Here is a 15,331-nt window from a genome sequence, read left to right on the forward strand (position 1 = left end):
GGTTCACATTGCTGTAGGTTAACCAGAATGTAATGTTAGATGTTCCTAAATTGCCTCATTCACCGGTATTCCAGCAGAAATATCCACATGGCTGCTCATCTGTTGCTTTTTGTACCTCAGCCTTGGATGCCATGGGGAATGGTTGGCAGAGCAGAGTATGAAACCCAGGATGTCACCTGCTGAGCCTACACCTAGCCAAGCGCTTCGACCCATCAGCTGGTGTGTCCACCAAGCCAGCAAGTTCTTGGCACAGCATATAGTGAAAGTCGTGGCACAGAGGTAGACATCCCCAGAAGATGTCTTCAGGAAAGAGGACGGAGCAACCTGCACCCTTCCTTTTACCCTACTGTCACGAAGCAGACTCTCCAGGAGCAGCGTCCATCCTACCTCCAGTTCTCCTCCCCAGCCTCTGTCCCATGCATGGTCCAAGCAGACAGGCTCCTGGAAAACCCTGCCCAGAAGAACAGCAGCAGATAGTGAGTGGAGCCTCTGCTAGATGGAAGGATATTTCCCTTGTGTTTTAGTGTGCTGGTAAGTCGGCTCTTTTCCCACATAACTCAGAGAGACAGTAATTAATTAGGGAGGGAACTTGTCTGACCCCATTGCCCTGGAGACACGCCCCTGTAAACATCATGGAGGGACTGCAGAGGCCACCTCTGACTTCCAGGGCTTATCTAAACAAAAGAGGAGATATTTGGCAACACCACCACATTCCCACATCACGGATGTGTAGCAGAGGCTGGATGTGATGCATACAATAGTAGTCGTGCACTCAGTTGGGGTATGACTGTGCAGTATTTCTGTCAGGGATCTGATATAAAGTCTTTGCAAATCCCGGTGACTGCAAGGAATGTGCAAATATTTGGTACATTTCAGTATCAAGCCTTAAAATGTGAGCAGGCTATTCCTGTGTAGGGCTTAGCACTGCTGATTTGCTTAAATTCCTAAAGAAATAGGGGTCCACTTAGCACAGCATGGAAAGTACTCAGCCTTGAGCTAGATTTAAGCCTTAAACAGGATATGTGACATATGGACTATGTCAAACACTGTGAAGATAAATGCTTCTTTGTTCTGTGTAATTTTCTCTCTTTTAAAACTTCATCATTGTTACACTGCCTTGATTAATTTTAATATATTGTGGGAAAGCACATGTGTCTATGTGAGTGAAGGAGAGAGAATTATGTTGCCCCAAGAGAAAGCCACATGGATAGCTACGAGGCCAGCATGTCCCTAAAGAAAAAAGGGAAGCAGAAGACCCCTGAGAGATGTTAGGAGGGCTTTTTTAAGCCTTGCCAGACCTGGTAAACAGCCTCTCAGGCAAATTTTGTTTCATAGTTGAAATCTCGCAGGCATGGAATAATGATGACTTTTTTCTGAGAGAGGAGCAAACTGTTTGCACAAATCTGAAAGAGGAACCGCTAACACTGGCAAAATACAAAACAAATTTGATTATGTTCTTTGTGAATTTATATGCACAGATTAAGAAATGTGAAAGTTTGTCTGACACTCTGGTTCTTCAGCCGGGGAGTCTCTCCCTGTAATACCTATCAGTTTATATTTTACTGCTTCAGCCCTCCTGTGTCTGCCAAGCTGTAACAACACCCTATACCTCAGTTGTAGGAGACATCTGGAGTGGCATTTACCTCTTCTAACTTTGGTTGCCTTTATGTGAGCTTGTCTTCTGGACTCCTTTTGTCATCAGTGAAGAGAAATGGGTACTTGCAAGGTTTGAGACATCAGACCTGCTTCAGCTGCCTGCTTTACTAGGCGGTGAATGATACCTAAAATTTAGGCTTATGCTAGTCAGACCTACTTATGAAATGGTTAATCAACTGTGCTGTAGCAGAATGCAAAGTTATCACAGGAGTCTAAATTCCCAGTCATCTCTGTCAGTACAAGTCATGGACATGCTGCACATGCAGTCCAACACCGTGCTGATCACTGCATAACCCAGAGCAGCAAAACAGAGTAAAACAAAGCAAGAATCTCTGTTAAGTGCGGGGCTGACCTTCATATTCAGTCTGGATTACTGCACCCAGCGAAGGCACTCACATGCACTGCTTGCCCAGAGGAGACAGGGATGCGATGGTCTGCATGGTCCCCAGACGTGACGCAGCCTTGACACACACAGAGACAGCCCCTGGGCTTTCTGTGCCTGGGGACTGCAACCGCCTCTCTCACTCTAGCAAACTGCTGGGTTATCACCAGTTCTGATGAAAAGGCTCGTACAGGAACCGAGCTCCACCCAGTGTGTTTTCCCACATCCCTCCCCAGGCTAGGGTGATCATAACATTTCTCTGTAAAACACCACGTAAGACTGGAAAATTGGGGGGTTTTAACTTTAAGGCAAGCTGGATTTGCAACAACAACCTGTTCTTATCTTTCACTCCCAGCGAGGCAGTTTTCTTTACCGTCTGATTCTGGGTGCAATAAAACATAAGCTAAGTCACTGTAGGGACTGCAACCCCAAAGCATCGCCCTGTTCTCCTAGTCTTCCTATTGCTTTGCTGTGCCCTAACAAATCAGCTAGGGAGGATTTCTTACAGTGGGAAGTAAGGAATTCCACCAAGATTAGTAGGAGCTGCTAAAGAGCTCAAATACAAGTGATTTCCCTATCAGGACTCCTTGGAAGAAGTTGGCTTTGCTACTGATAGAGACAATAGATATTATGCAGGGTGGAAAATTGGAGCTGCAAATTATCCTTGTGGTCCTCTTATTCTGTTGCCATAACCATGTCTTCATGGAGTACAGAACTTAAGTGAGTTTTCCTGTACTAACTTCTCAGTTTTACAAAACAGCATCCTATTGATAGATCTGACAGATACCACATACTGGATTTCAGTTTGTGCCACTGCTGCCAACCGTTTCCATTCACTGATCTCCGCTGGGCATACACTGACTTGAAACTCGACTCCTCCATTGCAATTATAAGACATGCTTTGTATCAGTAAATTATTTCTCTTTCCTTTTCATTAAAGACCAAAAAAAAAATCTAGTCTATATAGCAATCTATTGGAATGTACTTCCCTCTGATGCATTGTTACGGCAAACCACTGTTCCTGGCAGCCTGCAGTTAGTACTGAAAAGCATTCACTGCTTTAAAGAGCTTCATCTTTCAGCAGTTAGTAAATACAGCGTGTCTCTTTTGAGGGTCTGTGGTGGCAAGGCCAGGACGTTCCCTTACGATATAGTTTGGCTTTTATTTCCTACTGTGCTGTTCAGTCAGAGATTGTCTCTGCAGACAATGAAGTTGAATGAAACCTCGGTGATGAGTCTGGCCATCTTAATCTGCATCTGCAGTCAACTACACAAGAGAGGGAGCTCTCCAGAGGGCAATTCAGAATTTGATGGGCTGAAGTGCCCTTGGACGTGCTTACGTCTGTCACAACAAGCAAAACTCCTTCTCTGGGAACAACTAGAAATACCCTCATGAGGGCATATTTCACATCACCTATCCTATAGGTAATCTATCAAACTAATCCTAATAGACTCTTCTATACCCTTGCCTACCAATGTAACTTGAACAACTCTAAAAATAAAAAGCCGACATCTCATCCTTCCAGATAGTTTCCACAGTCCTGATGATTATGGCTTGGCTTCGTGTCTCTGGGTTCATACCACCTTGGAAATGAGGAATGAGACAGAATAAAGTGTCATAGGGTGTTCAGGTCTCCAGTTTTGTGTGGTTTCTGTGGACAATACCTGTAGAGTTGTGCCTGGAGTGCAGCTCACTGAGGGAGGGAGGAGCCAGGCCCATTGGGATATGCAGGGACCTTGCTGGAACTGGCTCCAATTCCATGCAAATGGATTAATTTCTTCTACACTTCACATGTGCAAGAAGCTTCCTGCGAAGAAGAATATTTGTATTATTATTCAGCTGCCTTGAGCAATATGCAGATTTGCATTTAATTTGCAAGACCTAGAAACCTACGCAAAGAACTTGTGGTTTGTGGAAATGACTGAAGGAAAGGTCCCCTTTCCCCTAGGGAGAAAATGTGGTGCTTCATGCTGGTACCACTAGACTCTCTGGTCCTGGAGCTTGGTTGCTTATAGACACGGGTGGAGATGTGTGTTACAGCTCTTCGTCCCCTCTAGTGGATAAAGTTCTATCTACAAGGCTGGTTTTTCTCTGAGTTGGACCTGCAGGAGACCTTGCTTGCAGGAATGAAAGCATCTGAGAAAGGGGGCTGGCGTGAACAGGAGCCCCCCTCCCTGGGCTTCAGATTGGGTGAGCAGGGAGATCTTTGCTACTCTCCTCTCATATGAAGCACTCACCCCCGAGGTCCTGAGTCGGACATGACTCAGTTTTTATCCAGGCAAAGGTCCCAGTGTGGCAGATTGCAGGCGCCTTTGCCCTCTTTTCTCCAACCGGTAGATCCCCAGTGGCTCTGTGATGCAGGCAAGGGTTCCCCGTGGGCAGCTGCGAAATGCCAACCACCTCGTGCTTAAATAAACAGGGAGGCAAACTGTGAGATAGCTGGGGGGCATTAACAACCATTTAAAAAAACACTGCAAGAAGCAAAGACCCTAACTCTGCACCTATCCCACTTAAGGAACCTGTATAAGTCAGTCATGCTTAAGATATTTCCATCTTTTCCTGTCTCTCTCACTCTCTTTGGCAAAAGACATATGGAATTAATTATGAACAAAGGCCGATTGTTTTAATATTCAGAGTTTCCCACATCAAGCTGCTGGGTTTTTTCTTTGACTGGTTTTAATGCATGTGCATATGCTGAGCAGATACAGAGTTTCGCTTCTTTATTTTAAACGGTTGCTTTAATGGCATGTCCTTAACACCTTCGTTCTGGATTTTGGACTTCGATCAAAACAAAGTATTTTTAGTTTTGCATTAAAATGAGAACAATACATGGAGGAAGGTATTGGCTCCACAGCTCAGCAGATTTTGCTCTCCCAGCTAGATTGCTCCAAGGAAAAGAGTGGGGGCCAACATCTTTTCTCTTTTACTAAGCAAATTCAGAATACCACTAAGGAGTTTGTGGTTCGAGAAGCTCCCACTTGCACCCATTAACTTGAAGCTGCATCTGGACCAGTACCTGTAGCTGAATGAATATGGAAATGAACACAACATCCAAAACACATTTTTACAAAAGCACAGAATCATACCTGGCTGTTTTGGAACAACTCCTGGTATTGCAGAAAGTCTGTGGGAAGGGAAAGTGATTTTCTCATTTCCAAAACACTTGTGTACAATTTAAAGTGCAAATATAGTTTCAAACTTTTCTCCCAAAGAAAGAATATATCATTGTCCACTAGGCTCTAAGGTGATTTTATAAGAGAAAAAAAAAAAAAAAAGTAGACACTGAGACTGACCGTGAAAACTACATAAGTAATAATTTTTATAAGTACACATAGAAGCTGTAGACAACGCTGAGCAGGCTTTCACTGATACATACGTGTACAGACGTGAGTGTGAGTGGCAGTGTCTGTTCTTTGCGCTTACCTATGCACTGCACTGTGCCATACAGACCACGTAGTCTGAATCGGTGAGTGCTTGTGTTCAGCTGAGCAGCCCAGCGGGTCCGTTTGAGCTCTCTGCTCTGGGTATGTGCTTTCCAACATCTAGGAGAGAGCAATATCTGAACGTAGGATTTAACATTAATCTCTGCACCAGATGGTGATACACCAGATATTCTTTTTAAGGTGAACATGTGATCTACTGTACAGCAAACCAGAGGGGTCTGCAGTCACATGGCAAAATGTATAATAACTCTGATAGAGCTTTGATTAGACAACTGACCTGGTTACCATCTGTAGCAACAAGAAGCAAGCTTGACATTTTTGGAACATTCTCCCCAGAAGCTTAATTCTTCCACCTCTGTGGCATATCAATCCTGCTGAGCAAACTACACCGAGAAACAGAAGGAAGCTAAAGATACGCTGCTTGAAGCATGTTGTTAAGGTTACAAGGCTTGGGTTTTCCTTTTTTTTTTTTTCCTTTCCCCCCCCCCCTCCTTCTTTCAAACAAGCCACATCTTGACTCATATGGTCTGATGTGAAAACCCACTCAGCTATTTGATAGTTGGGAAATCTAGATGAGACTGTAAGTTATTTCAAAGGAAGCCTGTGTGTGCTGTGAACTCTCTCACACACACGCACACACACACACGAGTTAGCTCCGCACTATGGTAGTACAGACAGCTGTGACTCCGGGTAGGACCCGAAGACTTTTATTCAAAATACCATATGGATCACTGAGGAGACGCAGTGTGGAAAGGGTAAGCCATGATTTCTTTGTCCTGAATGCATGCCCAGAGGATGAGGAGGGTACCATTTGATAGCAGTTGTCTGCCCCATTAGCAGCCAGAGCTAATAGAGGTTATGTCATGGTGTGTAGAAATTACTACTGGTGTATGCCATGGTGTGTAGAAATTACTATTGGTGGGACATGTGTGGTGATAAATGGGAATTAATACTAGTCAGAGGATGTGTGATAATTTAGGGCAGAAATCGGTGCCAGCAGGAACAAGATTACATGCAGCAATTAAAGATAGTTAAAGGTGCTCCGATAATACTTGGATGTAATAATTTCTGAAAAGGATCATTTCTGATAATCAGTAGTTGTTGAGACAGTGTGATGGCATACAGCAGCACTGAGCTGTAGCAGTGGAGAGTAAATAAGTATAATGTCAAATAATGAATACCAGCGGAAAGCTCGGGGTGATGTGAAGCGTTCTGTGTATCTGAGCATAGATGCAGATGCCCACTAGTGTCTGTCCCAGCTGAGATGTACAGCAGTGGCTGCACAGTGCGATATGGGTTGTACCGTGCACGATACACCCTCTGGTCTGTATCCCAGCCGATGTGGCACTGCGAGGCTGGCACTCCCTGGCTAGCCAAGGCAATGCTGTTGCTTTCTTGCTGCGGCAGGCATAGCAGGGGCTCCCGAGGAAGCTGTAATTCTGTCATTAATTTCCTGAAAGCATGCAGGGGATTGAGGGAAGTCCCATCGCTTTGAAGGATTGACAGGCTGGCAAAGAGGCAGTGGCTGGGACGTGGCTCTCAGCTCAGAGAGTGATGCCAACCTGCGGAGTGCACACCAAGTGCACATCCCATGCTTTGGGCTGCCTTGGCATGGCTCCCCAGGGGAGGGGAACACCTTGAACATCCTCTGCTTGTCACTGTTGATATCCCCTGAAATGGTGCTAAACTCAAGGGAATGGGGACCGTCTGCACGCTCCCAGCCACAGTGGGATTGGGCAGGGTGCTCCAGGGGTGGGTGAGGGGTGCTGCACCCACTGATCCATGGCTGGTGACGTGATGGCACGTGTAGAAGCTCTACAAACCCAAAGCAGCTCCGAGTTGCTCCACGCAAAACTGAGGAAAACCTTTGCTCAAGGCACCTATTTTGCTTCAGAGCAGTTCTGTGGCTGCTGAAGCCACCGGTGAGTTTACTTCGAGTCTGTTGCATGTGTCACTCAGAAAAAAAATCTGGTTTTGGACATTTAAACCAAGTATTTTTTCCAATTTTTATTTCAAAGAGAGTGTAATTTCATTTGGATGAATGCCTTATTTTTTTTAAAAGGTATATGAAAAAAAATCTCTCAAAAATTAAATGCAAGTCGAAAACTGTTTCAGTTAAATACAAAGCCTTTCTTTCATTTGTTTTTCTTCCTTCTCCATTTGGCAGAAGGGAAAGCGGAATTACTTTGTGTCAACCTGAAACATATTTTCTTTGCCTTTCCAGTCCGTCAAGCAAACCAAAGATAATCAATTATTCACACAGCTTTGGTCTGCTATTGTTTGATTGTTGTTTGTTGCTTTGGAGCGTGTTCAGAAATGTCCCTCCTGGTAAATTTGGGCTTTGTGGTTCAAGATGTTGGTTCTGAGAGGGGCCCAGGCCAGGCAATCCTGCCTGCAGCCTTAATCAGCCTTGAGGACAGGTTTTATTTCCGTGCCCTGTACAGTGCCCAGCACAACTGTAGCATCAGTCAGGTTTCCCCTCTATGGAGAGGCACTGCTGTTGTTGACCCAGATCACAGGAGGCGGGTTGGCATTTGGTGGCTTTGCAGCTGCTCTTGGAAATGTAGGAAGGCAGAGAGCCTGGTGTCTCCTTTAAAGGTGTTTTCCCACAAGGTGGCAGATGATTTTCTGACCAGAACAAGCTCTCAGCTGCTGGAGGGCCACCATCTGCCACTGCTGATGGCCACAGTGGGTCCCTCCCCATCTGGAAAGGCTCATGCTTTCATGAAGACCATACCCGAGATCAATGAGCCTAGAGACAAGTCATATAACAGTGTGGAAAATGGGAGACCACTCTCCTCCATGCACGCACACATTCCCTTTGGAAAAACACTATCCATACTGACCTACCCAAGCAACAGCTGCTTGAGTCTTTGTTTTGCTGTGTGCATTAGTCCATGTAATGGAGAGGTGTATAAAACAGCAGTACTCTCACAAAGTGTTTCCAGGAGGTGGCCATATGCTGGGAAGCAAGGGGGAGCATGGAAATACTGGCAGAAGGTGTTGGAGAAAGTCAGTATTTATATAGGAGGAAAAAATAGATGCATAAGGATGACCAGTGCTTCAGGGGGCTTGACAGTGTGTACTCACTTAACAGCTCCACGCAAAGCCCAAGTGACTGGCCACTGTCAGGGGGTTTGTGTTGTTTTATTTTCACTCGTATCCACAGTTTATTTCTCTTCTTCCCACTTCTTGACCTAAGGTTGAGGTGGTTTAGGCTTCTTGTAAGGCAAATGCTGGAGCCTTGCTATAAGGTTTGACAGAAGATTTGGTAGGATGGTTTTTGCCACTGGATTTTTTTTGTCCTAAATTTCTGTCTTTGTCATTAGTCTCTCTGCCTGATCATGAAGCTGCTCCATTGGGCACCTAGCCCACAAGGTTGTGGTCAACCTGATTGAAGCACACATCATGCTCTCTCTCCTTGGAGCCCCTCACCAGCTAGATGTGACAGGCAGATCCCCTGCGCTCGGGGTCCTGAAGTCACACAGAAGCTGTGTTTCTAAGCTCAGAGTTCACAAAATCCCTCAGCAGCAGTGAAAGAGCCTGAAATATGGTCCCTAAAGAGCAAGTTTCACATGTAAAGCCTGATGTGTGAGATCTGTGCAATGCGTGGCATGCACCCAGTAGAAGAGATGGCTTTACAAAGGCTTTTACAAGTCCAAATAAAAAAGAGAAGAGCTAAACGTTAGTAAGTATGGCACAGACACCACCAAACAAAAGTGAGTTTTGTGCCATGGGGCACACCAGCAAGCAGTATCAGCACTGAGAGATGAGTTGGGTTCATCTAAGTCAATTCTGAGGTCTATGAGACATCTCCATCCTGGATGGCACCTCTGCCTGCCTTTGGAATCACTGCAGAGGCAATCAGAATACTCTTCAGGGGTTGCAGAGGTGGTCCCCTGAACACTCATGTTTGCCTGAATTAATAACTCCATAAACCCCAGCCAGCTCTCCTTTAGCCAGTGTATATGGGGACACCTTGGTCAGAAGGTGTCCCTAACTGTCCCTAACACAGTATTTCTCAACACAGAGCCCTCCCCACCAGATCTTACTTCTCCGGGTCTCCTTCCCCACCAGTAAATATGCACGTTAAATATGTATTCTTTTCTCCCTTGCATTATTAATGTGAGACAGTTTACGCCTGCGAGCTATCTTTATTATATCCATGTGCTGCGGATGTGTGTGAGAGGAAGATGAATAGAGTCCTACTAATGTCTAACAAATGCCTCGCACCATTCAGAGATCTCTTTCTGTTGTTGCAAGGCACTGGCAAAGAAGAACACATATTTACTCCTCCTCTCAAGACCTCACTGGCTATTTTCCAGCCACGGGAATGTTTCTCACCACAAACATAAGGCATTGTTTTTTTGAGTTAGAAAGCCTAGAGAAAAACATGCAGCTTTCTTGTATTAAAAAAGAAAAAGTCTGCCCTCTCTTCTGCCTTCAAGGCTCAAAGGATGGTACTACAGATGCTGTGTAAAAAGGAAGGCCATCTCCAGACTAAACGAAGTGCTGTAAGAAACAAGCTGGGAGAGATATGGCTGGAAAAGCCATTTTAAATTAGGTCTTGCAGTTTGCACCCCAGCTTTAGGTCCCAGCTCTCAGCTATGGTAAATTAAAGGCCCTGGGCCCAATTGTGTCAGTGGCTGCTTGCAGCTCAGCAGGATTTTAGTCCAGATTGCTTTTTTATTTCTTGTGCCTCTGAAGAAGATAAACTAAGATTAAAAATGCCGCCAGAGCTGCAAGCAAGAACTCCACTGTCCATTACACAAGTGTAAATCTACACCGGTGCAGAGCTGGGACTGGTATTTACCTATGACACTTCCTCTCTGAATGAATATCCATGAACACTCATTCATATCATGACTTTAAAACACACCAGGCAGAGATAAATCCGTAAATGGATATTTATTGCCATAGAAAACAGATGGCAGAAGACAAAGCTCCCATGTTCTTATCCCAGGCTGCAAGCACGTTAAGAATGTGGCAGGAAACGTCATTCCTCCTATAAATAAATTTCTCTTGAGAAGAGAGAACCCAGGGATGAAAAAAAAATCAGTCTTTCTGCTGTGCAGGCCAAGTCTGAGGCAGGTTTTCCCACGCTATGCTGCAGCTTATGGTGACCTTTGCTTTTGGCAAGAGAGGAGGTTGCCTTCAAGAAAACTCAGCAAAAGAGTTTGGGTATGTCTTGCTGCTGTAGAAATCTACAAGCACTTTTACTACTCTGAGTTATTGATTTTTTTTTTTTCTACTACACAAAGCATAATTCAGTGTTTGACTTATTGTTAATAATTTTTCCAGCATGGATTCAAGAGAAAAGTGGTCAGAAACCTCTCACACCAAGGGCTGTAGTGTAGCATCTAACAGGGCGGAACAAGGCAGATCTTTGTGGCATTCATGGTGGAGTGGTCCTCATTTGTTAAACCCTCTGATGCAAGCCCCTGTGAGTGATGCTGCAAGCACTTGCTCTGACACCACGACTGAGTGCTTCAAGGGAAGTTGATCTTTCCAGTTCATGCCATATACTTGCAAACTCTTACTCTGGCATGCAGGTCCTGCAGAGCTTTGCTTAGCATTTTCAGTGACATTTTTGGATGGGCCTCTTACCTTGACAGCATCACTACCAATCTGATAGACTGCTGAGGCGACAGCAGAATTACTCAGATGCTGTGGATAACAAAAGAAGGGTAGATATTTGAGTGTAGAAGTTGAACAAGAGAGAAGAGAGACCTTGAAGCAAGGAACTCCTGTGGTCTTAGCTTTTTTCTGGAAGTCACTCAAGTTGCAAGGTGATGAAACCAATATACAAACTTAGAGGACTGAAGAAAAAAAAAAAAAAAGCAGCATTTTGCAACACACTTTATTTGCAATGAATTATTCACCAGCCCTACCGACAAATGATTCTATCCCAAAAAAAGACAAAAGAGAGGATAAGCTTAAGTAGCAAAACTGTCACCTGTATAATGATCTGATATAATCACCTGTGACTGCCAAAACATCAATTTTATCTGCTTCATCTGAGATTTATCTTTTCTGACCTGTTCACAAGTATTTTGGAGGAATTGGTTTAATTTGAACTCTACCTAGACAGATAAATGCTTGGCACCCCCTCTTGGGTGTCTAGAAGTTGTAATATTTTGTGACACTTCTAAAAGGTGTAACAAATCAAAACAGACTTTCCTGTGAAACGGATCAGGAACTGTGCCAGACTTTATCCCCCCAGAATGCATACAGGTTAACAGTGCGAGAGGTTTGAGCACGGCAGAGGCTAATGGATAGTGACTGGTGAACTCTGCAGGGTTCAGAGACAGGATACTGCTCAAATTGGCTTTCAAATAGTTGAAGCTTAATTGAATTATTGGAAGTTCTCAAGGCCTGGAGACCTCATGAGCAGAAGTTCTGCCGTGAAATTTCCAATGCTTCAGATTCTTATTTTGATCAGAAAATGAAAAGCTTTTTTCATTACAGTTTGGCATTCGTTGCTTTTGTTTTGGCCAGACCCTGGGACAGCAAGGGTAGGTCAGGGGACAGAGCAAGGGCGAGCCAGAGGCTGGGAGCCAGAAATGCGCCAAGTGTTTTGGATTTGGGTGAAGGGAAGTAGGGGATCACATGAATCCAGTTATAAAGCTTTGGAGGTGGTGGAAAGGCTCCTGTAGTTCATGGTCCCTTCTGGTCTTCCAGCTAATAAGCCTGCTCAAAAGGCTTCCTCAGGTAGCTAGTACCATGCCTGGATCATACCCCCACCATCAGCCCAGTGCTCAGGAATTATGATGGTTTAGCACACACGTAGTTTGCCTTGAGGTAGTGCTCTACAGCCCAAAAGGCAAGAACTTACCACCTGTACAAGGAGCTTCCTGGAAGGGCTTTTTCATACAGAGACTTGCAAGGTCAACAAGTGATAGATAATGCAAGTGCTTGCTTGTGTATTTGAAATACCTTCCAACCTGCCCCACCCTGAAGACTAACTCAGCTTCTAGCCAGGACTTATCCCTGGAAGGGCTTGAACATGCCTTCAGCTGGGTTTTAGTCCAGACATAGAAAGACTCTTGACTTTGTCAATTCATGAGCCGTACAAGGGATTGCTTAAATGTTGCTTCAACAATTTCCTGAGCTAACAGCATTTTCAGACATCAAGACAGTACAATACATGTCTTTTTCCAGTTCTTAATTTCTTGATCAGTCTTATCATCCATTTAGGTCAGGATACTGTAAGTGTATGGAAAACAAAACATTGGATGAGCAGCAAACTTAGCCTTTCTGTAGAGATTTTGAATTTTCACTCTTGAGACATCTTTGGTCCAGACCAGGCACCAACATGTCTGATAAACACCAGCAGTGACTTTAGTGAAGCTCACAAGCACCAGATTCTCCCCTAACCAAGCTGATAGAAATCATGAAAGAAGTTGTTCTGACCAAAAGAAAATCTGTTCTGTAGGCAGCCGCATGGTTTCTATTTTGCTGATTCAAGAAATTCAGAAATTTGGGTTTACGTTTCAAATATGTTTCCAAACTTTTGGTCAAACTTTCTGTCTGAGCTTAGCTTATTTCCTGGTGAAGTATATATTATCCTTATTGTCTCAATCATTTCTAATGGATCCAAAGAAACGGTGACTTTTCATTCTACCAGCAGATGGATATGAGTGATTCTTATGCTTTCATTTTCCTTGTTGGGACCAAAGTATCATACTCTCCAAATTGCACAGGCAAGGAGCGCAATTAGTCTCCGCTTCCCAAAGATACCACATGAAAAGCTTTTGAAAAGATAATGGGCTGCAAATGATGCCATTTAGTCACCCGCACACACTCTACAATCCAGCTGTACTTCTGGAATATATTTAGAAGGTATAATTAGGGTTGTGCACACTTTGAAATAAGTGAGCAAATTTCTTAGCTGAGGTTGAAATTCATTTTAGTTTCCAGCATTACCTCTATAAAAGCCACCAAGTCTTGGTGGGATGAGAGCATGGGTATCTATTTTCTCTCCAGATTTTGCATCATCATAGATTAGGTAAACTCCATAGCTAAGGACCGATAACCTGCAATTAGTGTTGATGCACTAAGCACCTGCCCTTTGGAGATCTACTTGCAGAACAAGTACCATTTTAGTTAAGAATAGAAATCACTGCCAGAGTGAACCAAATCAGCCTTAACTCAAAAGTTTCTGCCACAGGGAGTCTCTAGTCTGCCAACTCCCAACAGATGAGTGATGGTACAAGATGTGTTTTGGAGAAATTCACTTAAGAAAGATTAAAGGTAGGAGCTTATGTTCTTGCTAGCATGTATTTCCCATGTCAGCTGCCTTCCACTTGTACCTTCAGCCAGCCTATATTTATAAGTTTGTCATGAAACTAATAACTTTTACTACCTTTTTAAGCTTCTTCAGTAGTCAAAGAGAGATTAATGTGTATCTTCTGTTGACAATTTATCCTAATATCTTCAAAGATAATTTAGGATGGAATTAATTACCCTCTGTATTGACACCCTTCTTCCATTAACTGTAGAGGGAACAAAAGCCTTTCCAGTTAGAGAAGATAAACATGGAGTGCCACGTCTGCTCTGCATTCTTACTCCTGGAAACCAGATCCACATGGGGCATCCAGGCTAGCCTAGCTCAGATGTGAACATCCCCACAGCAGCGGTCTGACCTCACGATTGTGTGTTCTCTAGCTCTGCATATGGCCCTGTGAATCAGCCCAGGGTTTGTCATGGGAAGCCCTGCACTACCACCTCCAAGAATTGTGGATCTTGTGGGGAGAAATTGCCTGTCCTTGGAGGGAAGTTCTAGGGGCATATGTGCAGTGCAAAACATATGGCTGCACCCCACTTTAGGGAAGATATAAATCTATTTACAGCCAGGAAAGCAACGCAGCTCGTTCATGTTGGAACTACTGCATGCTTCTCACAGCTTTTTCTGTGTGGAAGATCAGATGAGCAAGGGTTGGTTCTGTGTAGTTGTTCCTTTAGTCAAGGCTTGCAAGTACAGTGCCAACCTGCATGCTAACAAAAAGTGTGCCTCTTGCAATACAGTTTATTGATTTTACATCAAACTAGGTGGTGACCATTGGCTTTACTGAAATGTGTCAATGGTGCCATCCTTCTGGTGGCCCTTCATAGCTCTGGTGGTGGTCTGCTGTTCCTCTAGATCAGGCTGGAAAACTGTAGTGTAACATGGTGACTATATTCTCTTGGGAGTTAGAGAAATGCAGCAGGCTCTGCTTCCTTATTGTTTTGGATTATTAGCTCATCATCTAAGTCCCAGCAAAGCTAAAATTAGTGTCACAAGGGCAGCAATGCATGCTCTTGTCCACCATACAGATGACTCCACCAGATGCAGGGCAGGTGCCAAGCAGCAGGGTCCTGGGTTCCAGGCCCCTCTCTATGTCCTTGAAACCATATTTACAGAAGCAGTCATTCAATTTTAGGAGCCTCTGTCTTCGAATCTGTTTTGGGGAGCTAATGGTACTCGCTGTTTCTTTTGGAGACATGTGTGTTGAGAAATTCTGATGGAATGTCTGAACCCGCTCTGAAAGAGAGCCCCATGGCCATCTGGGTTAGTCTTCCACATTTATGTGCTTGCAGGCTGAAGTTAAGGTCACCAGAAGTAGATCACTGGAAATGTACAGTGTAGCTTTCTGACTGATGGCTTTATAAAATGCCAGATAGCTCATCTGAGTGAACAGGGCAGCTGATAGGAAAGGGGCTGGATCCTGTATTTGCACCCTCTCCAAATGCCTTTCTTATTGCAGGATAATCTGATATTCAAAAAAATATGTATTTCATAACAGTTTCTCTCAATAAATGCCTGTATTTTCCAAATCTGAAAGAGATGCTAAGATCTGTGAGATGCTCA

At 44.1% G+C, this 15,331-nt stretch overlaps 1 protein-coding gene across 5 annotated transcripts in view; it reads left to right on the forward strand.

Annotated features, from left to right (window-relative positions):
• FRMD4A (FERM domain containing 4A) overlaps positions 1 to 15,331 on the forward strand; it is a 379,560-nt gene that overhangs the window by 164,385 nt on the left and 199,844 nt on the right. For 2 of the 5 annotated variants that reach the window (XM_074903458.1, XM_074903459.1), the window contains exon 1: positions 6,000 to 6,236. The exons of the other annotated variants lie outside the window; for them this stretch is intronic. In XM_074903458.1, coding sequence (XP_074759559.1) covers positions 6,144 to 6,236 — 93 coding nt within the window. In that variant the 5' untranslated portion in view covers positions 6,000 to 6,143. Of the gene's footprint in view, positions 1 to 5,999; positions 6,237 to 15,331 lie in introns of those variants that run through there. 5 annotated transcript variants of the gene reach the window in all.

The sequence above is a fragment of the Athene noctua genome, chromosome 3 (assembly GCF_965140245.1).
Source record: "Athene noctua chromosome 3, bAthNoc1.hap1.1, whole genome shotgun sequence".
NCBI classification, from domain to species: Eukaryota; Metazoa; Chordata; class Aves; order Strigiformes; family Strigidae; genus Athene; species Athene noctua.